General features: G+C 40.7%; 1 protein-coding gene and 1 non-coding gene across 2 annotated transcripts; one reads left to right on the forward strand and one right to left on the reverse strand.

Moving 5' to 3' along the window:
- Nucleotides 1–1,907: 1,907 nt before the first annotated feature.
- On the reverse strand, nt 1,908–1,978 carry Trnag-gcc. Its single transcript has one exon. It is a non-coding gene; the product is annotated as a tRNA-Gly (tRNA).
- Nucleotides 1,979–19,719: 17,741 nt separating this feature from the next.
- LOC108108950 (protein crossbronx-like) lies at nt 19,720–20,917 on the forward strand. The gene has a single exon (XM_017217204.1). It carries the CDS (start codon nt 19,865–19,867, stop codon nt 20,621–20,623), a length of 759 nt encoding a protein of 252 aa, XP_017072693.1. The 5' UTR covers nt 19,720–19,864; the 3' UTR covers nt 20,624–20,917.
- Nucleotides 20,918–21,205: the final 288 nt, after the last annotated feature.

The following is a 21,205-nucleotide window of genomic DNA, read 5'->3' on the forward strand; positions in this document are numbered from 1 at the left end:
TGGAGTAGTCGTGCACTGAAAGAAATTTGTATAGTTCTATACAAATTGTATTTTGCATACTTTAGTCTCTTTAAACACATAAGCAAATTGGTTTTGCTAAGCAATATCATAATGCCTCTAATCTACCCCATACATTAGGAAAGTACAGCATTACTTGAGTCAAAGAAGCTGTTAGCTACTTACCAATCTTTGCCAGTTATCTTATTCTTCGCTTTTGACACTTGACCCCACTTTGCCCGCAGAAGGCGGATGAAAATTCCATCAGGCCACGAAAGGATGCCATCGTCGTTTCCTTGACGATGCCACCAACTGAGCCAGCTGTTATCCCGTTTTCCGATTTTCCGCTGTCCACTTGTGCATTGTCATTTTCTCCACACACACAAATACACTCACTACTTACGTATACGTAATATAGCCAAGTTGCCGGAGTGTCCAGGTACACTTAGCGGAAACAGCTGTTTATGTTGATGGGCCAACGCCAAGAAAGGCATTTGACCATTTTCCTGGCTCCTTTTTAGCCCTTCGCTTCGCTTTTCCGTATTTTTATTTAGCGAAAAAAAACAGCGGCAACTTTTCCGTATTGCAATTTCCTTTTTGCGTTGCATACTTTTAGGATCATGGAATTTTTCCGCGCCCAAGCACTTAAAAATATGCTGAATATTGAATGAGCCCGGGAACTAGTGGGAGAATTCAGCTGGTACGAGAGAGCGAGAACTGCAACAATGCGCAATACGGGCTTAATTAAAACAATTTTAAAACCAGTTAAAACACACTTCAGTCCACCATGTGCACACATATGCACACAGCCAGGCGGCTGACAGTTGGCAAGAGCGCCCTTCCGCCTTCGGTTGCGAAAACATCAAATATGACAGGCCAGGCCTGCAACCAAAATGTTCCTATGCAAATTTAAATGTCAACAAAAACTTGCAGTTTAACCCAAAAACCTTATTTGTGTCTGCCGGCCCAGATGGCCGTCATCTCTCCTAGCCTTTTCCAGGGCTGCGGAATTGTGTGCAAGCTCCATTAAAACTGACCAGCGATTAGAGATGACTACGTGAGTTCAGCTTTAATCTTTTTTTAATTTAAAAAAAAATGGTTACTTAAAGTATGTATATATCACCGTTAAAAGTATCTTCATAAATATGTTTCCTAACTTCTTAAAATTTAATCTGCAACAATTTTCAACAAAGACTAATTTTTATTTCTAAACAACTTTTTTATGAGTTCAACTCTTTCGCACCTCTAGTTGGGATTTGTGAAAATTATGGTTGGGGTTTGCCGGTCAAAATATGCATATGGATATACCTCTGTGCGTGCTGGTGGGTCGGCGGCTTAAACTGGAAAACAGGAAGTGGCTGGTTGGCTTGGCTAACCAAGCCGGCAGGAGCCGACCAGGCCAACAAGTCCTGTTATTGTTGGCTTTGCCGGTTTGTTTGGTTGCATGGCCTTGCTCAGGTGCATCGCACTGGCAGCTGTTTGGGGGCCATTGTTTGGCCATCGGATGTTTCCGAGTTTCGGAATTTAATGTATAATTTTGTAGCATTTTAACTACTGCCTGACTGCTTGACTTGACCCATTCTGACATTCTGCCATTTGGCCATTTTGGCCATGTGGTTATGTAAATTGTGGACTTCTGCTTTGGGGCGACATCGCTAAGGAGGTTGATGTGTTGTGACTTGACTGTGCATTTGTGAATTGCATTTTAATGGCCACTCGGAGGGCTTTTCCTTTGGCGAGGGAGTTTTGAATTCAAATTTATTGATACTTTGAAAGGGAAATGGGTTAATAGTCCTGGTTTTTGGCCATTTTCTAAAAGGTTTCATTGACTTGAATTCACTTCTTGGAATTTAAGCAAAGCGGGTTATTTTCAAAATAAATGTTTGTCTTATTGAAAAAAAAAATTGATTTGCATCGGCCGGGAATCGAACCCGGGCCGCCCGCGTGGCAGGCGAGCATTCTACCACTGAACCACCGATGCTTGGTGAAGGAAGGGGTTTCAAAAAATGTCCTATTTTTAGAGGAGTTAAAAATAATTTATTAATAGAACTTAAAATTAATTAAATTCTTATCTTAATATTGAGATAGGGAGTGAGCACCCTCAAATCTTTATTTTTGTATAATTCTTTAAATTTTCTTTCCAAAATAACATTCGTATACCTAATATACGAGTATATGACAATTTTCTTCAGATACGCACCTTCGACATACATTTTGAAACTTCCTTAATCTTTTTTACCATCTACTTAACAAAGGCAAAGGCAGACATTTGTTTGATCCGATTGCACATTGGTTATTTCGAAACTTGGTTTTGTCCATTTTCTGGCAAACTTTGTGACAGCTCGAAACTGCCTAAAATAACAATGAAATCCTAGAGAGCAGCTGCTGCTTATGCAAAGTTTTTGTGGTGAGTGGATAACTTAAAGCCCAAAAAGTTTGCATAAACATATACTCTCGTGTATAGGGCTCAATCACATCAGCAATTTTGCAGAACGGCGATGCGATGGTCCCCTCGACTTCCGTACCATCCGGACTCAATTGTTCTGCCATTGTCACCAGCCAGCAAGCAATTTGGCTTGACAATAGTCATGCATTTTAATTGTGCAGCAGCTGCGGTTCATCGGAAGGAATTTTGCTGCCCTACGGAATGGGTGGGACTGGCGGCCTGCTAAACGCAGCAAATTGTGTGGCCATTAAAAAAAGTGCCATATAAAAATAGGAAACTTTTTTTCGCCAGCAATTATTTGTAAAATATTTATTTAACAATTGAATTGAAAAAGTTTCTGCCTCTGGCAGTTGGCCCCCCAAAAATGTATAGAAGAGGAGCAACTTTGGCCTACTAATCAAATGAATGGGAATTAAGGCAGCGCCAATGCAAAGAATATTTTCGCTGGCTGGTTGGCAGGCTGGCTGGTTGGCTCGCTGGCTGGTTGGTGTTCAAAACAATTAAGCTAAAATTGTTATTGCAATTTGAAAACAATTGTCAAATTATGCAAATTCCATTTGATTGCCTCGAGTATTTTTCAGAACAGAGCACCCCTCGAGTCCTCTGCCAAGCTAACAAGGTAAACAAGGCCCAGACTTTACCCCTGCCCTAAAACCCATCTCAAGAAACCAAGCCAAAACTCTGGGGGTGGCGAAAACTGCTCAAAGATTTATGGGCAAATGCCTCAAGTGTTTGCCGTGGAAAGGGAAAAAGTTTTTGGGAGTGCGTCGGCAGCTTCCTTTACTTGGCGACGAGGAGGTTGTCAACTGCAAGGCGACTGCAATTTGCATAAAAATTCATTGGTTTGGCGGCAAGTTGACAAAAAAAAAAAAAAAAAAAAGAAATGAAAAAGTAAGGTAGCAGCGGAAAGAGCTAAAAGAATTATCCTTGGGATAACAAAATGTTAATACTCTTCGAAGAATATTTTAGTGAATTAAGGTCTTTGAATTAATTGGAAAAGTTTTTATATTTATGGTTTGGCTTGTCTTGAGAGAAGTTTATATATTTATTAATTTAGTTCCTCTTTTTGGGTTTGGTGTTTAACTAAGCAATATAATTGGGTCTTCACTGAACTGATGACAGACTAGTTTAAAGTTACTATAAGAAATATGAAAGACCTTTACGGTAGTAGCTCTCTGCTCAGTACAAGCTGAACAGTCGCAACAGCTTCTGGGTAACCTGTAAAAAACCAGTAGAAAATAGCATAATGACCAGGATCAAAACATGTGCCACCAACTTCCCGACAACATTTCCGTTACATTAACAAAGCGCCATTGTGCGGCACGAACGGCAGCAACAATAATGGCCAAGTCAAAGGACAGCTGCGAAAATGGCGCACACGCTGCGCTTTACAAGCGTAAACTACATTTTTTGCCTTTTTTTTTTGGTCAAGTAGTGGACATCAGATATACCACCTAACTCCCATACACACGTTACCTATACCACCAGAATCCATGTAGTCGAGTGCGTGTGTATTTTTCGGTCAGTTTTGTAATTGAATCACGTTTTGTATTAAATAAACTTTTCAAATTATCGAAAAATTGACTTGCACTACAAACGGCGTTCTGCCTAGTTTAATTTACTTGTGTGTGCGTGCCCCACTCACACACACACACAGAGCTAGAGCAAGAGGCCGTTGTGCGTGTGTGTTAACCATTAACATAAAAAAGCCACCCCAACTGAATGGGCTTCCTCCCTACACTTTTTGGCCGGTTTTTTATGCAAAACACTTGACAGCCTCATTAGTATTGAAACGGTCAAAGTTGTTCGAAAACGACCTCTCCCTGTGTCCCTCTCTTTAGTGTTGGCCTCCTGTTCGCGCATTGACGCGCCCGCATATAAGTATGCTGCAAAAGTGGAGTTAGGGATGGCAAAAAGGATAATCCTTCTAAAGTATTGAAAAATGTTTAAATATTATGCGAGTTGGTCATAAAAATCGTTTCAAGAATATCACATAATCTTAAAAACTGAGAGGAATCTCCATTTATGCAGCTTAAATGCTGGAATATAGCAGAAAAAATCAGATTAATGCAATATTACGACATTCTTGTCATCCTTAACTGGTAATGCTTTCGCCTTTACTGGCTTTTCCATCATTTCCCATTTATTTGTGTACATTTTTTTGTTTGCTCTTGTTGCTGCCTTTAATCCCATTGTTTGCGCATAATTGAGATAAAATGAGTTAACAAACAAATGGATTCATTTTTGTGATCACGTGCGATTCGAGGCGTCCATGTCCATGCACTTGCTCACTTATTGGGCGCACGGGCTGATGTACGTGTCCAACTCTTGGCCAGACCAACGGCAGCAGCAACAAAACCAACGTTGGTAATACACAATACAACGTCCGAATTCCTTTCATAACATATTTTGCATGCAACACTGCGTGTCCGGCAAAGCTTGGCGCCATCATTTTCACCCATGCAATCGTCCTTCGTCCAGTTTCGTGCAACAACACCACACCAAGACTCTCCCCCTTGTGAGCCACTCCCAATTTGGCCCACACACTCGCGGGCCAACTTGTTTTCGCGCCATTTGCACGCGTCATGAATTTTTCATAAACATTTAAAGGGATTTCATTACATCGCCTGCACACATGCAAACACCAGGAACTCCCCACGTTGGTTGGCATATTAAAAGCGTTCAACTTTCCTGGTTGAAAAGTGTGAGTACAGTGTGCCTTCGGTGTGATGAATCTTTGAAGAGTAAATGTGATGACAATTGAAAACAGAAGCTATAACTTTATAGTTTATAAGTTTTTTTTGAAGAAACTGAGACTTCTAAGTTGGAATTTTATAGTTAAGAAAAATTCTTAAGAAATTATTTTTGGGGAAAGGTTTCATTTAGGATTGCCTACATATTTGTTTATAGAAAACATACAGAAGTTTCGCTGTATATATTTACCTAGGACATCACTTCCAAACTCGCTCTTCAAGGAGCGTGTACATTAAAAATTTAATTCTGTCCACAACATTCGTTTTGCCAACGGGCTGTCCATAGTCCATAGTCCTTTGTCCTTCAGTCTGCAACCTGAAAGTTGCTTTCGAAAGACAAATATGTACAAATAAACCGATCGAGGTTATGAATGCGGTTTTCGTGGGGCAAGTTAAATTTGCATTGGCCTTCCATGAGAACATTTTTAAGTCATTAAGTAAGTAAAGTTGGAATGTTGCCATTGAGAGGATTTTGGAATGTATAAAAAGTTGTATATTATCATATAACCTCCAAGTTATTTGTTTATTCCCTTAAATGATTTAAATTTAAACCAATTTATTGACGAGCGTGCTCTTTGTTTTTCAGCACTGACCCGAATTTGTTAAGTTAATTAAGAAATTATTAGCTGGCAAAAATTGGGCGTGCCAGCCTATAAATATAATTAAAATGCAGCTTTCAGCTTAATATGCAATTTGCATAATATATTGTGTATATTTGCACCATCCAGTCCAGCTCAGCGAAAGTATCCGCCCTTCACAATTTTCGCATCAGCGTTGACATGTGGTTCCCAATGGTGGAGCCGGTCACGCCGACTGACATTTCGTGACAGGTTGTTTGGTCCTTGGACATCCTGTGGATGGCCCCAACGGAACATGCGACATTTAATTGCATACTGGGGGAAAACTATATTCAATTCTTTAGTTTTTTATGGCCACGTAAGGGGGAAACTGGGCATTTTCATGGAAATCAGAAAGGTTTTTCGATTTCATTTAGTTTTTATGATTGGAAACTATTAAAGGAACTTTTTTGTAGATTTTTAAAATAAATATTTAAGAAATATTCTATAATACTAAATGAAACCCCTTTCATAACAGCAATTAGTAGCTCTCTTTGACTCTCGTTTCCTGATAAACTTCCTCCCTCCCAAAGCCATCTCATAAAATGTTTATGATTATCCTTGAAATCTTTTTATCAACCTAGAACAGGTTGCTTGGAGCACACAAAGGCTAAACCATTAGGCATTTTAATTACCAGCACGTGGCTTCACAAATATTTAACTGTCAGGCGGTAAAAATGCAAATACCTCATCCTGTTACATCCTGCCACGAGTCGCCGTGTCACCGGAAAGTACCGCCAATTTGCAGTTACGGGCTTGTGAAAGTGACTCCACCCGCACCATTTCATTAAAAATAATACCAAAAGCTGGGCCAAGTCAAACTATCATACCTATGAAGAGCGAATCACCCGCTGGCAGCGAATTAAGCGAAATTAGTGAAAGAGCAAGAGCTGGAGTCGGACTAGGACTAGGAGCAGGGGGTTCATTAAATGGGTTTAGCAAATACTACGCACATCAAACTGCCGAGTGGGTAGCTGCTCCATGCTCGGATTTGGACTGAAACTGGGACTGACATTATTCATATTTCATGGCCCCAACGGCGGCTGCTGACGAGGACACAAAAAGCGAGGAGTGAACTCAAGTTGCCAAGTACAACAATTATGGTTTCGCTCTATTTGCCCTGCACAAGCACGAGGGGGTTTAGGAAAGGGCGGTGTTCAGTAGTATACCACCACCCTGTAAGAGGTGTGTTTGTGCTAGCGATTAGCCTGACGTGTGCATAAAAGCCAGCCTGACATTATAATGCCTTTAGTTTTTATACCCACAGCAGGGCGGGGGGCTTGCATTATGGCAAGACCTTTGCCAACATGCACAATTCTTGCATATTTATGCACTTTTAATTGTGTGTTTGTTTGCACGCTTTTGTGTGCTAATTATTGTCAGTTAGCTGGCCCATATGGATTTTAATTAGTGGGCGGGTTGTCAGATGCCTCAAAAGAGGCGGCTAAATGTGCTGCAATAGAAGGAAAAACTACACTGATTTTGGTTGTGATTTTAGCAGGAATATATTGTAGTCTGATTTACTATTAAATTCAAGTTTCATCCTGTAAATACTGACCCAAGAGTGGACCCCTGAATTCTACTATTTTCGATATATAAAAGCTATTTCGTTTGCCTTTCAATTTGCCAGCGCATATCACAGACGCATATTGAAATGTAATATACAAAATGTAACTAAAATGTTTTGAGAGACAGCCAAAAACACAAAAAGAAAGGGGCTGCGAGTGGGTAAATGGGGTGTGGGTGTAGATGTGTGGCAGTGGCAACGTTTATTTCATCGTCTAAATGGAGTGCAACTGGGCGAAACTGAATCTGAAGCGGGCGAATCGGACCGGACTGGGCGCCATGCCATTTGTTAAGTGCAAGTTCAATAGCATTAAGAGTGCAACACAAATAACCATAAATTCGGAAAAGGTTGCAAATTTTGCATATTTTTGCTAGTCGACGCCCTCGGATGAAGCAGCTACGAGTAGCGGAGTAGGAGTTTCTGATTGGTAAGCCAAAAATGAAAAAAAAAATCTAGAGTGGAGTGGCATTTTTGCCTTTGCCAATGCCGTTTTCAAATAGATTACGTATGCGCCCGGTGGTACGGCATTCAATGCTCTTTTTCGTGTGATTTATTGGGGCGCCTCGATGTCCACACAACCAGTTGGCCAGTCCAAGGAATTCCAAGCCGACTTCCTTAAGTTATTTCAATATTTACACTCCTGTAACATATGGCCAGATGGATAGAACGAATAAGAGGGCGGCACGATAAATTGCCAGCCCCAACCGCAATGATTTACTGCCCCAGTCCGTCTATATATATGTATATATAGGATATATATATATCCTATGTAAACGCACCTTTGTGTGCGGGAAATGCTGCTATGTTTCTATTTTCTACTCAAAACCGCATTTATATTTATTACTTTGGCATAAATCTTGTCGCATTTTCACATTTGTGTCGAATTTGTCGAGTTCGCATGTGTTTATGTATTCACATAGGGCCAGAGCCAGCCACAAGGATCTCCATTTCCATTCTCCTCCCTTTCCGGCTAGCTATTGGCACGTCCACAGCTTTTCCCTGTAAGTATGTATGGGTGGGTAAACAATAAACTGACCCCCAAGTTCAGGTCAAGCCTTGGCAGCCACCTGGCCAGCACCTGATGTGGAAGTTTCCTTCAACGGCGAAAGTGCGAAATCTATGGCGCGTGTGGGTTTCTTTCTCCCTCGTTATTGTACACGAAATGAAGTGTACATAATTTGGCATTTTGGCAGCATAAATTTAGTACGGTGTCCCAATAAAACCATTGTAGTTGTCAAACACAAAGAGCCATTTTTTCAATGTGCTAAGGTCAATGAGTGTGCTAGCAAGGAGCACTAAATATGCCTGTCAACATTTCTTCTGGTAATTGTTTTCTTTATGACTGCAATAACTGACCAGTATTAAATTCCAAACTAAGACAGAGAGGTTCTGTAATAGCTCTAGCTGTTCATCAGCAGCCAACTTGACTAAATTAAAGTCATAAATAAATGATTTCCCTCACCTTTCTGTCTACAATTTATTGATTAGCAAGCCAGAGTGTAATCAAACAGCAAACTACCTGTAAAATTAAAAACCACCACCACTTCAACACCTTGCCACCTCGCTATGACTCTTTAATAAACTATTTCATCTATCTAATAAAGCAAATGAAAAACAATTTGAATTTAATTGCTTGACATGCAGAGGGAGTGTGAAATTTTTGGCCATAATTTTAGATGTCGACCAAATCAACTGCCAGTCAAATTGTCAAAATATTTGTACAAAAAGTGTGTGTGTGTGTGTGTTTGGCCAGAAGTGTCACACAGGCTGGGAAAAATGAAAACTATTCCATTTCTGACCATGACACGGCTGTCAAATATGTAAATTTTCCTCAGTTACTGGCTTTTTTCGGAGCAAGAGCGAGTGTTTGCGTGGAAATTGCAAAATTGTTGGACAATTATTCAAAATTGATTATGGCGTACTTTTGCAGTTTCTGCAACTAATAATGCATGTTAGGCAAACAATTGCAGATATTAGCACTATTAACTAGTCGCCTGAAAGTACCCATAAAATGGAAAATTGAAATCAATTAGCTTTGCGTCACAGGAACTCACCAGCAGCATTGGAAAAGAGAGGTGAAAATTGTGTGTCAACCAGAGACCAGAGTCTATGGAAAATTGCCTAAACCTCCATAGGGTGCGGCATTATCGCAAAAATGGGGAGTAGACCAAAGACTAAGGGGCAAGAGGACCTTTTTCGGTTCGTTGGCTCTGCTCAAAAATAACAAACTTATTGTTTAGATTTTGCCAATGACAGTTTTCCATGGCCTTTTGTGTGTGCATCGAAGTAAAAGTAAAGCATAACACACAGGCAGAGGCACAAGGGGAACCAGCTCATGGCAACTGGCAGGATTGGTTGCCTCCACATCCACATCCAAATACAAATCCTTGTACACTCCTCCCGTTACCCGAATCTCTGCATAAATGTGGCCAGAATGTAATGCAAACAATCGAAAACTGTCAGTGTGGGTGGCTGACGAAAGAAGACTCAGCTGCTTAAGCGCCACCAGAAGCAAAAATATATATATGGTATGTGTCTCAAATCGAAGAGCAAAATGTGGCAGCTTCAAATACTTACGAGGTTTTAGCCAGTTTTACCACAAAAATTGAACTTCAGTTTGTCTAATATTCAACGATTTGTTTTAACATTCTTGGGGAAAGCTTACATGATCGATGGAGATTGCAAATACTACAAGTTTTATGACTGATAAAGATGGTATTTATAAAATACCAAAGGAAAAGTGTAAAAGGATTTGGGAAAACTAAATGAATATGGGTTCTGTAAAAAGTTCTGTAATAATCCAAAAGTGCTTCTCAAAGTAGAAGGAATGCTTGAAATTACATTTCTTAAAGCATACTTCTAGGCATAGTTTGCTAAATAATTACCAAAGTTACTTTCTTATTACCAAATAATTAGCTTAACCTTGCCAAGTCGGAAAACCTATTACTTATTCAAGCCTTTTCAACCCCAAAATGTGATATAAACATTTTTATCTTGCATTAGCAAGTCCACCGGAATCAAGGTAGTTACGTTAGAACTCACTTAACTTGTTGGACACCCATAGCCACACCTTCCAGACGCCCACTGCTACCAGGTACGCCCCCCATCAACGCCCACTGCCAAGCCAGAGCATCACTCAAACAAAAACACACACACACACACTCCTGCTATCCTCCACAGACTCTAATTTGATCAGACTCAATTCAAGAGTGCCTTAGGGGTAGTGACTCCTCGGGTTTGGTAGTGACATGACTGCTGGCAGTCCTTGCATACCTTTTGGCATTTGAAAGCTGTTTGCCAGGGCGACAGCTGCTGTCGCATATTCCGTCACTTTGTTATTAACTGCGTTGCCCTTTTATTTTTTACTTTATTTCTTCTTTTATTTATTTCCACCTCAAACGGCAGGAAGGGGAATATAATTCAGCTTCAGTTGAGGGAAAAACCTGTCACTCGCTCGGCGACAGATGACAGGATGGATTCCGCGTGGATTCATGTTGCCTGCTACTGCTGCTGCTGATGCTGCTGCTGCTGCCACAAATAAACTAATCTAATGGCAATTTGCATTTGATTGCGAATTGGATTTGATTTGGACATTCCGCGTTCCACGCTCCGTAAAACTTTCACAGAGCGTGTATTAAAAAACCATTGGCACTCCCAACTTGCTGCGGTCCGTATCCACATGGAGTTTTTTGGTCCAGTTGATATTGCCGCAACCGAAAGACTTCAACTTGATATAGAACACTCGGCGAACTTTTTGGCCACAGTCATTCGGTTTGGTTTGGCTCAGTTCTGGGTTCTGTTAGATAACTAAATCGAGCTGTCGCATAATGGCACACTTTCCGCTTCCGCACATTGTCGAATGCCAAGAACTTTGTTAGCCAGTTTTTGCTATATAGAGGGATAGGGCCATCATCAATAGCTCAAACGGAATAATTTTAATTGCTAGAACAAGCAACAATAGCAAACGAATTGCCAGCACTGCCCACAACATCCGCTTTTGGCTTCTAGACGGTTCCTGTTGGCCTCTGGTCAGTACTCTGCTCCGCTCCAACAATTTTAATTGTAACTTTTACTGCCTGCCAGCTGCAGCAAACAGCTAGTAAACAGCCTCGCTCATTGCGGCTTCGGTTGGAGTTTTGTCTTTAAGCTTTTGGAGTCAATATTTGTGTTTAAGCCATGTTTGATTTTGCTCTAAAAGGTGATAAATAAGTTAGGTTTGTTATTAAGAGTTTACGGTTTAAGTATCATTATTATCTTTTTAAACATATAAAGTAGATCTATAAGATATATAAAACTAACCCTAATGAGTAAAACTACTTAAAGTTAAACATAGTTATGAATCATATACCCATATCCCCTAACTTTCCGACATATTTAAGACAATTTCTCGGAAGAAAAACAGTTTTTCCTTTAGTATCTTTTCTTTTCCCATAGTTACGTGCTGTTTTCCCCCTATGTTTTTGTGGCCTTTAGCTTAGAGCATTTTATGAGGCTGACCATCAACACGGACATTTATTGGATGACACATTTTTTCCAGCTACGTTCCTGCTGCTGCTGCTGCTGCTGCACTCCAGCAGATCGGCAAATTTGCGGCTTTGCTTTCTTGTGTCAATTATTTAGCTGCTTTTTCCGCTGGCCTCTACTGATTTTAATTGAACCTCATATACAAAGCAGGGCCAGGCCACTGCACCAGAGCTCTTCCAGATCCCAAAAGCGGCGGCCTTAACTTCAACGGCCAACAACTGCTTGGCTACTGAACCCGGGGTTCCGAATGGCAATGGCGATGGCGATGGCGATCCATTGGCGATGTCGATGTCGATGCCGTTGCTATCAGGCACTTTTATCGCCAGCCACATCTGCACCAAATAAAATAATTGAACGTTTTGCGATAAGCATCGCCCGGCAACTTTGGATCCTCTAAAGAAGCGGTCCAAGAGCCAAGCCAGCCGCCAAGAAGACTTGGCCAAGTTGTTGTTGCGGCTCCTGGCTGGTTTCGTGTACAGCCAAATGTCATGTTTACAGACCGCACTCAGCCGATTTGTGTCAAAGTTGAGTTTAGTATCTATAAAATTATATAATACACTTCCTGATTTCATTTTTTTCTCTGTTTCTTTTTTTTTTGTCTTCTTTCAGCAATGAAAATCTAGTTCAGTGTCCGCAGGTTTTTGCCCCCTTCGGTTTTTACAACCTGAGTTTGGCATTGTTTGGTTTTGGCCCTATGCTGGGACTGGGACTGGGACTGGGACTCGATTTGACTGCACCTCGGGCCTTGGCCATTGTGCTGGGATGCCTTTCGGTTGAACTTGTTAGGCCAGTTAATGTTGGCTCTAAGGTGGCAAGCCAAAAAGCAGAGTTTTAGGGTCCAGGAAATGGCCTTTAGATGGTTGCCATTAATTGAAGTAATTAATTAAAATATTTTTCCCAATAATTACCAAGGAAAAGGGTAAATTTATTTAATAAATTTTTATATTTTATATATTTTAATATTTATATATTCCTTAAGCTTAATCCTCCATTTCAAATGCCATAAAGAAACGCTCTTCAACTGCTCTGATTACGATTCCTTTCAAGATGGGCGGTGTCCTCACAGTTTCTCAACGATGTGCCGATAAATGCTACTCAGTTAATAAATAACTGCCCCAGGTGGAGGGCAATAAGAGGCCCAAGCAGGCTGTGTGCCTGAGTTGTCTTGACCCTGTTCCCCATGGATTTTGATTAACTGTTGTCAAGGCAGAGAGCCGGCCATGGCACGAGCTTCTCTTCGGGCTGATGGCTCTTTTCGATTGCCTCGGCTGCAAATTACTTATGCATTATTATAGCTTTGATTTTCGGCTTACGGTGGCTGCCCAGATACATCAGATATTCGTTTATATATATATATATATATGTATATGGATATATAAAGAAGCAAAGAGCAGGGCGCACGCTGGTTTATCTTGATGAGGACGCATCCTCTCCATCTCCTGATGCTGCTGGTCAGGCTGGAGGAGCGATTTTTCAACAGCGGCGCGTTATGCTGTCTTCATTGTGGCATTATCTCAGCTCCTCCTCCTTCGCTGCCTTTGTTTCCCTTTCTTACTTACCCCATTTCTTGGTTTTTTTTTGTATTCTTTTTTTTTGGTTGCATCCGTCAGCGGAGTTGCAGAACTGATAAGGAAACGCTGCGAAGCTGCTACCATTTTTGCATTGTACGCTAAAATATTTCTCATGTAAGGGCCCCGCGACGAGGAGGAGACTCTGATTTGGCCATCCGATTTGGGATTCCGCTCGTTTGGATGCTGCGGTGTCCCCCCGTCCTCCTCTTGAGAAGCATTAAGGCAGCACCAAAGGGTAGATCTGCTGGACTGATAACATTACGTATACGCCGGGCTGTCTTCCTGTATTTGTATTTACCTTTCAGTTGCTGTGAATTATTTTTGACAACTCTCTGGTCATCGATTAAGCAGCTTAAGGCTTATCAGCCGATTCCCCAAAAAAGGCGAGCAAACGGCAGAAAGAAACTTGGGTGACTGACCCTGTGGATAAACTTGAGCTGTTTGTAAATAAAGTCTGGAATGTTCAGAGAGCAAACATAAACATATTCCTTGAAGGATTGTAAAATATATAAACAAAATTGACAGAAAAATAAGTTCATTGTTGGCCTAAAAAGTTAAAAGCGGGAATCACGGGAAAAATATCATAAAAAAGAGAAAAACAATAAATCTCTTAAATGTTACAACGTTCAGAAAACTATAAAAAAAATTGCTACTATTTTATTGTTCTTTATTAATTACCAGTACTAATTCGTTAATTCGCTTTACTGGCTCATTAAAAACAAGACACAAATTACAAGACCCGTAACCTTTTGGCTAAGCCCCATTCTTCAGTTGGCAGCTGCATGGGCCCAACTCCAAAGATCAGAATCAATTAATACAAGATTCTTTGTACTGCTTTTTGCTACGTACTTCGACCGCAAATGCCAAGTTCAAATGGTTTGGCCTGAAGAGATATATAGAAGAAACTGAGCTCCCAGCTAAACGATTTATTAATGCAAACTGTCTATCGTCGTCGTTGATGCGGTTTGTGGCTTGATTCGCTTTTTGTTTGTTTAATTGAAATGAATTCATTAGGCCTTTGATTTGCCTTGCAAATTGGAAATCACAGATGGATCATTGAGCTGGAGTTCGAAGCTTGAAGACAGAGACTGCTCCTTTTTGTTGGCCTTACCTTTGGCGTCTTCTGGCCCGGCTAATGGTTAATGGTTAATGGTTAACGGGTGATGAGGTGATGGGTGACGGGGAGCACATCAAAGAGCGGCCATCCAGCTACCAGCAACTTCAATGGTCGCTCTGCAATAATTTAAAGCGAATTAAATATACGAAAATTAACTGCAGCAACAGTTGCTCCAATTCCAATACCAATTCCCATTACCATTCCCCATTTTCCATTTCCATTTTCCATTGCTAGTCGCAACTGTTGCACGTTTTGCATGTCAGGAAAATTGCTTCATTTGTGTCCGCGCGAATGTCAACAAGGAACATGATAAAGCGAGCGGACATAATGAGAGTGACTGACTTGGAGGGCTTCACCCTTTTCAGAGTTGACTGGTCAAAGGGCTTACTACTATGTAGAGCTAACAAGGCAAATGCAAAAATTAAACAAAAAAATCGAAAGAAAATACCAGCAGGGAGATTTTGTGAGAATTTTAATTATTTCCCGAGGCAGTTGGAAAAGTCTGAAAAGTCTGTTCTAGCAAAGCGAATTTTTGGGCAGTACAGTTTTAGGGAGAGGTTTATTGAGGCAAAAATATATATAAATATAATATAAGCTAAATTATGCATTAAAATAAAACTTAGATTGATATTTAATACAATATTTAAAGATTGAAAAGGTAAAATATCAGAAAAATATTTAAAAAGGTATAAAGAAAAGGTCTCAAAAATATGATTTTCTTTACACTTTAAGCTGTTTATTTCCTAAAATATTTCTTAATATTAAAGCTACTTAAAACTTCCAAACAAAGGACTCCTAACCCATATGCCGAGTTTGATGGGCGCAATTTGAGGCCACAAAACTTTTCAATTTCCCAGCAGCAACAGCAACAACAACAACAATAGACCTGGCAACGCGTTATGGCTACGTGACTGCCGGAAAACTTTTTCCAAGAATTCAGGTCTTTCAAGCGAAATTAAGACTATTCCGCTTAGCCAAGAGCTTAGTTGATGGAACTAAGCCAAAGGCACGTGCTTATCGAGCAGATCGGCTGGCATTATGTCAACCATCGAGTGATTGCTTCTAAAGATTACACAAGTGTCTCATAAAAATTGAATTTGCACTTGAGAGAACGAGAAGAGGTTTTGTATTTATGAGCCCAGAAAAGCCTCGGGGCCAAAATGCTTGGCCAAAAGACTAGGGATGCAGGGCAATTATGCAACTGTTTGGTGGGCAAATAAAATCCAAGCCAAGTATTTTTTTAGGGGGAAATCCTCGACGGCAGAGCTGGCGGACTAAAAACTCCAAATCGATATGCAAATAAACGAATGAGGCGTACACACACAAATCGCTGAAAACGAGCTAAGCTGAGCTGTGCTGTGCTGCCACGCCCCTCCGCTCAGGCCGCCTTCTTCTCCTTGGACGCCGCCGCAAAATAAAAAGAGGTTTTGACCAAATTCGTCGTGGTCGTCTGGTTTCGGCCAGATATTCCGACTGCGATTCGTTCTGTGGATCCATTCTCTGGTGGTCCTCGATGGGTATTTTGTTACTCCTGCTGCCGCTGCTGCTGCTGCTGCTGCTGCTGCTGATGCTGCTGCTGCTGATGCTGCTGCTGCTGCAATTGCTATTGCTACCAATTGTGCATGCAATTTATTTTTAAAGAAATAATTGCTTTGCCGCATGTTGTTGGCCAGTTGAGCTGAGCTTCGTTTGAGCTGCCTGCGATTATGCAAATATTAGTAGAATGCCGGTTCGCAGTCGTTCGCTGCTGTTTTTGCTCTTTTCGGCCTGGACCCCGGCATTCCTATATAATAATAAAGAACGGCAAGTGAAAGAGTTGGCCGGTGTTTGCATATAATCTAATTTGAATTTGAATAAGCCACACACAGAGTCTGCGATTTGGCCAATGCCTTCTTTTGCTTTTTCTTCTTTTTATTCTACCACCACATTGGACACTTTTCGCATAAATCAATAAATGTGCAAAAATAATTCAAATTTCCACACATATTGGCTATAAGTTGGGGCGACTATTTATGACACCGCCTGAAAGTATGCTGCAACAGGCAATAAAGATTAGACGCACTCAAAGTCATAATTCATACTGCTTGGAAAGTTTTCAGTTCTCTGATTTCAGGGGTATTATAAAGCTTTAGAAAGTCAAAAAGGAAGCCAATATATAGTTTTATCTGATTTCAGGAAGAACATTCTTGGTTTTCACAAAACAAATTGTTTCTGGTTATAAAGTTTATAGTTCACTTTAAGTTTGGCCAGATTGCTTCCAGAGAAGCTTTGATGTTTTAAGCTTATGATGGATATTCTAAAGTATACTATATCTTTGTTTTATTGCATTTTTAACCAAACTTAAATCATTAAGAGTAACTTTCATTATTCCAGAACGTATATTTCAGTAATCAAAAGCGGAAAAAGATCAGTTCCCAAACTTCAACTTCGTTCAAAAATAATATTTTTTTTTTTTACACAGTTTCCAGTGTTTCCCGTTGACTACACCCTCGAGCTTTCTGCCATATATAACTGATTGATAGCAATCGCTGAATCTGAAATACAAACCCATTTCATTTGAGTACATTTCCCAGAAATCCCTCCCTCCACGGCGGGAAGAGCAAACATTTTGTGGCCAACCCGCAACTTTCAGCGAGAACTTTAAAACACGCCAATTCGTTTATTTTATTCAACTTTGATGCAGTTTTTTTGGTTCTTTTTTTGGTAAGAGGTTCTGGGTTGGTTAATGAAAGTGCCAGTAAATGAAATTGGCATCGCGTTATCCGAGGGCCCCGCCAAAAGTGGCCATATGTGGGCCCCGCAAGAGTTTATCTTATAAAACAACAACGGGCACTTAAGTGTTATATGCCACCGTATTACAAATGCCGGACCTCAAAATCGGGCTGGGTTCTCTGCTCGTTCTCTGTGGCAAGTTCGCTGCGAAAAGGCAAAAAGGGGGCAACATAAATGAAGAAAGCTGATAAGAAGGACAGGCAGCAAGGCGGAGAAATTGCTGCCCGCATATGAGTTTGAGTTCCAACTGGAATGAAATCCGAAATTGAATGCTGGACTTGGACCTGGACGTCGACCTGGACCAGGTGACAGCCAGCCAGTGGTATCCCTATCCCCCACAGGTGCAATCCCTGAAAAATCGGGCCACATATTAGCAATTGCCTGGGGCCAAACACGCTGACATGGGTTAAGTGCACTGAGAGAAAAGGGGATTTAAGAAGCTTATACCTTAACTCAACTTTAAACTTATTTAAGCTACTATAAGCATATTTATTATGGACAGAAAACCAAAATCTTAAGAGTACTTATTACCATTTATTTCTCTCAGTGCAACCCATTGACATTGTAGGTGAAAATATGTCTTGCCGCCAATCCCTTTCCACGCCTGGGTGTTGCACCCATGTCATGCCCCCTGACAACTGGCGTTAACCACCAGCCTGGATCGGATCTCATTCCCATTCCAGTCAAAAGAAATAAAGAAAGTCTGAAGGTTCCCAAAACTTGCAGGTCGCAAATCATAACGTATCATATCGCCTCATATCGCGGTATAATTTTTAATGAGTTGCACCGCCGCAACACCAAATTTTATTTCCGTTCATTTTTTTTTTTTTTTTTTTTTGGCAATTCCCTTATCGTGTGGCACGTTTATACATTCGGTTCATTCCCTTTTCTGGGGCTGAACTTATCAAGGAAGCGTCATTGTCTGTCTGTCTCGGTAACTGAGGCTTTTGGATATGTTTGCCAAAATAAATAAAATGTGAAAAAATAATAAGAGAGAGGGGAGAATGTTTATGTTCAAGGATTGAAGTTGAGATACTCTTTTTAAATATTTATGACTAAAGGTTACCTACTTTGAAAGATTTTTGAGATATGAATATCAAGTTTTATATTAATATATCAAAATAAAGGAAATAGATTGCCTACTTACCTATAAAATTTGGATCTTTTAACGATATTTATATATCTTATTTAAGTTATCCTTGCTTATGAAAGTTTCCCTTCTGATTTTAGTACAGAAAAAACTTCTCCCAAAATCCTAACCTCGTTCGTTAGCTTATTAGCAAGACTTAAAACAAGCTTAAACCAAATAAATTTAATAAATTCTACTTCTTGATCCAAAAACCATAATACCCTCTTCCAGCGTAAACCAATCATCGTGTTAAGGTGCCAAAAAAAATATCAAAACTTATTTTGCTGTTCTGCCAAAAGCGATTTCTTTAAGAGGAAAGCTGAATTTCCCCCAATTAGCAGCTTCGGCCGGCGGCATGCAAACATTTTTGCCTGTTTGACCAGTTGGCTAAAGCCAAAGCCATAACCAAAAGCTAAAAGCCAAATTCAAAGCCTTGCCACAGCCACTTCCGTCACATAATAAATTCATAACAAATCACACGGACGCAGAGCCGAACACCAGCTCACACGGCCAGAACATGCGACATTATAATGCCACATTATGTTGCCAGTGCGTGAAAGAACCGTACATCAGAACATCGTGGCGACAATAAATCAAAAATCCACACTCACACATGCAATGCCTTCTATGTCCCGTCTCTCCAGATCTTGAGCTCCTCCCGATCTTCAGCTTCTTCTCCATTTGCCCAGCTTTAACTTCAAATCCCCAACTCCCCAAGGCTGCTGCGGGCTTGGTTTCTGCGTGTATCTGCTATTCGCAAAATTATTACACTTGACATGATTGAATATGCCGCTGAGTACCAGTTCCAGATACCCAGTTCCAGTCCCATCGCCAGGTAATTCCCTCCTCTCTATCCCCCTCTCCTTCTCCTTCTCCTGATATCGTGGCCTTATGTAGTTGTGACTGGACATACATAGTTTTCTGAGGTCTCTGCGGACAATTCCCGTTTCTCGCTTGTATCTTGTTTTGCCGCAAGTCAACATGCCGCATAAATGTAAGTTAACGCATTATTCGCCAAAAAAGACACTGAAAGCAGATATTTTTTAAAAATTACTTTAATAATTAAGACTAGGCAGAAATGTGGAAAATCCAACACCAAAGAGAAGCAGCGTTTTAAAGAGAATGTCAAGTACTTTTTGCTAACTTTTTATATAAGTCTTAGTTTTAAAACTTTTCGGTAAAATATGTCTTGTTAAGTTAAGAATTTCTTGTCACAATATGTAGTTTATAAAATTCTCTTTATTTTTCGACCTTTGTTACCCTCCAAAACCTACACAGTCCGCTAGATTCCACAAGCTCTTCCAAGTCCCAAGCTTCCACCGCTTACATCTTTGGAAGAGCTACAGCTACCATCTCGTGCAATAACCAACCATGTGGGTCACCACAGAAATCAACCCCAGGATGGCCCTCATCAAACAGGGCTACCAGATCTTGGCCGAGTACAATCTGGTTAAGGAGGAGCTGAAGAACATCTATGCCATTCCAAGTTACTCCAGTGGCCTCCACTGGTTTGGAGTGATCTTCGTGCACAGTGGAATCTATGCGGGCAGCGTGTTCCGTTTCTCCATTCTGCTGCCAGATAGTTTTCCAGACGATGTCTCCCTGCCCACGGTGGTCTTCACTACGGTGATCCTTCATCCACATATTTGTCCGCAGAACAGAACCCTCGATCTAACGCCCTTCATCAAGGAGTGGCGGAAGGGTCAACATCACATCTGGCATTTGCTGCGGTACATCCAGGCCATCTTTGCTGATCCTGAAGGCAGTATCTGTACGGGTCAGTCGCTTTCGGGGGATCTCGTGGTCATGGATGAGGTATATAACATGGAGGCCCTTAACATGTTGGCCAAGAGTAGGCCGGAGTTTATCAAAAGGATTCAGGAATTGGCCATCTCATCGCGTCTGCAAATGTACGACCGACCTCTGACGGATGATCCTCATTACATCATCGTGGAGCCCTATTGTGCGGAGAGGCATCTGAAGTTCATGGATCAGCTGAAGAGTCCCTGTTGGAAAGAGGCCACCTCGATGGACAGCTCCCAGCCTTCGAAGTTTTTGGGACACATAGATTCCTCAAGTAAAATAGAAGAGCTGCCCAAGATGGACCTTAGGCAGACACCGGGCACATAGATTCCTCAAGTCAAATAGAAGAACTGCCCAAGATGCATCTTAGGCAGATACGGGGCACATAGATTCCTCAAGTCAAATAGAAGATCTGCCCAAGATGCACCTTAGGCAGATACCGGGCACATAGATTCCTCAAGTCAAATAGAAGAACTGCCCAAGATGCACCTTAGGCAGGTATCGGAGCGGCAGCGGAAAGAGGTTGTGGTTTCTCAGTAGCGGAATGGGGAAACTATTTTATATAACATTTATTAACATAAAAGTTTTAAGTTAATAAAATTATGTTTTAATTTCTTTTTTAGTCTAGAATTTGAGATCTTTTTTCCTAGACTTTTCATCATGTTTTTCTCTGTGTAGAAAGGTATAAAATGTAGATTCTTAAAAATAATTACAAAAACAAATATCAACCCATTATAAAGTTATAAATTTTGATTTTTATTCAACAATAATCATTACTATTTGCTAAAATCTCACCTAAAAAGTGGCAATTAACAGCACAAAAGTGGAAAACAACCAACATTTGCTAATGAATGAATTTACAACAAAGTTTAACCTTTTAAGCTGCTTTGTTCTTGTTTTATTTAACAG

The sequence above is a fragment of the Drosophila eugracilis genome, unplaced genomic scaffold (genome assembly GCF_018153835.1).
Source record: "Drosophila eugracilis isolate 14026-0451.02 unplaced genomic scaffold, ASM1815383v1 contig_1765, whole genome shotgun sequence".
Lineage (NCBI taxonomy): Eukaryota > Metazoa > Arthropoda > Insecta > Diptera > Drosophilidae > Drosophila > Drosophila eugracilis.

Coding starts and splice junctions, on each gene's coding strand:
- LOC108108950 (XM_017217204.1), top strand. CDS start 19,865: ATGTGGGTCACCACAGAAATCAACCCCAGGATGGCCCTCATCAAACAG.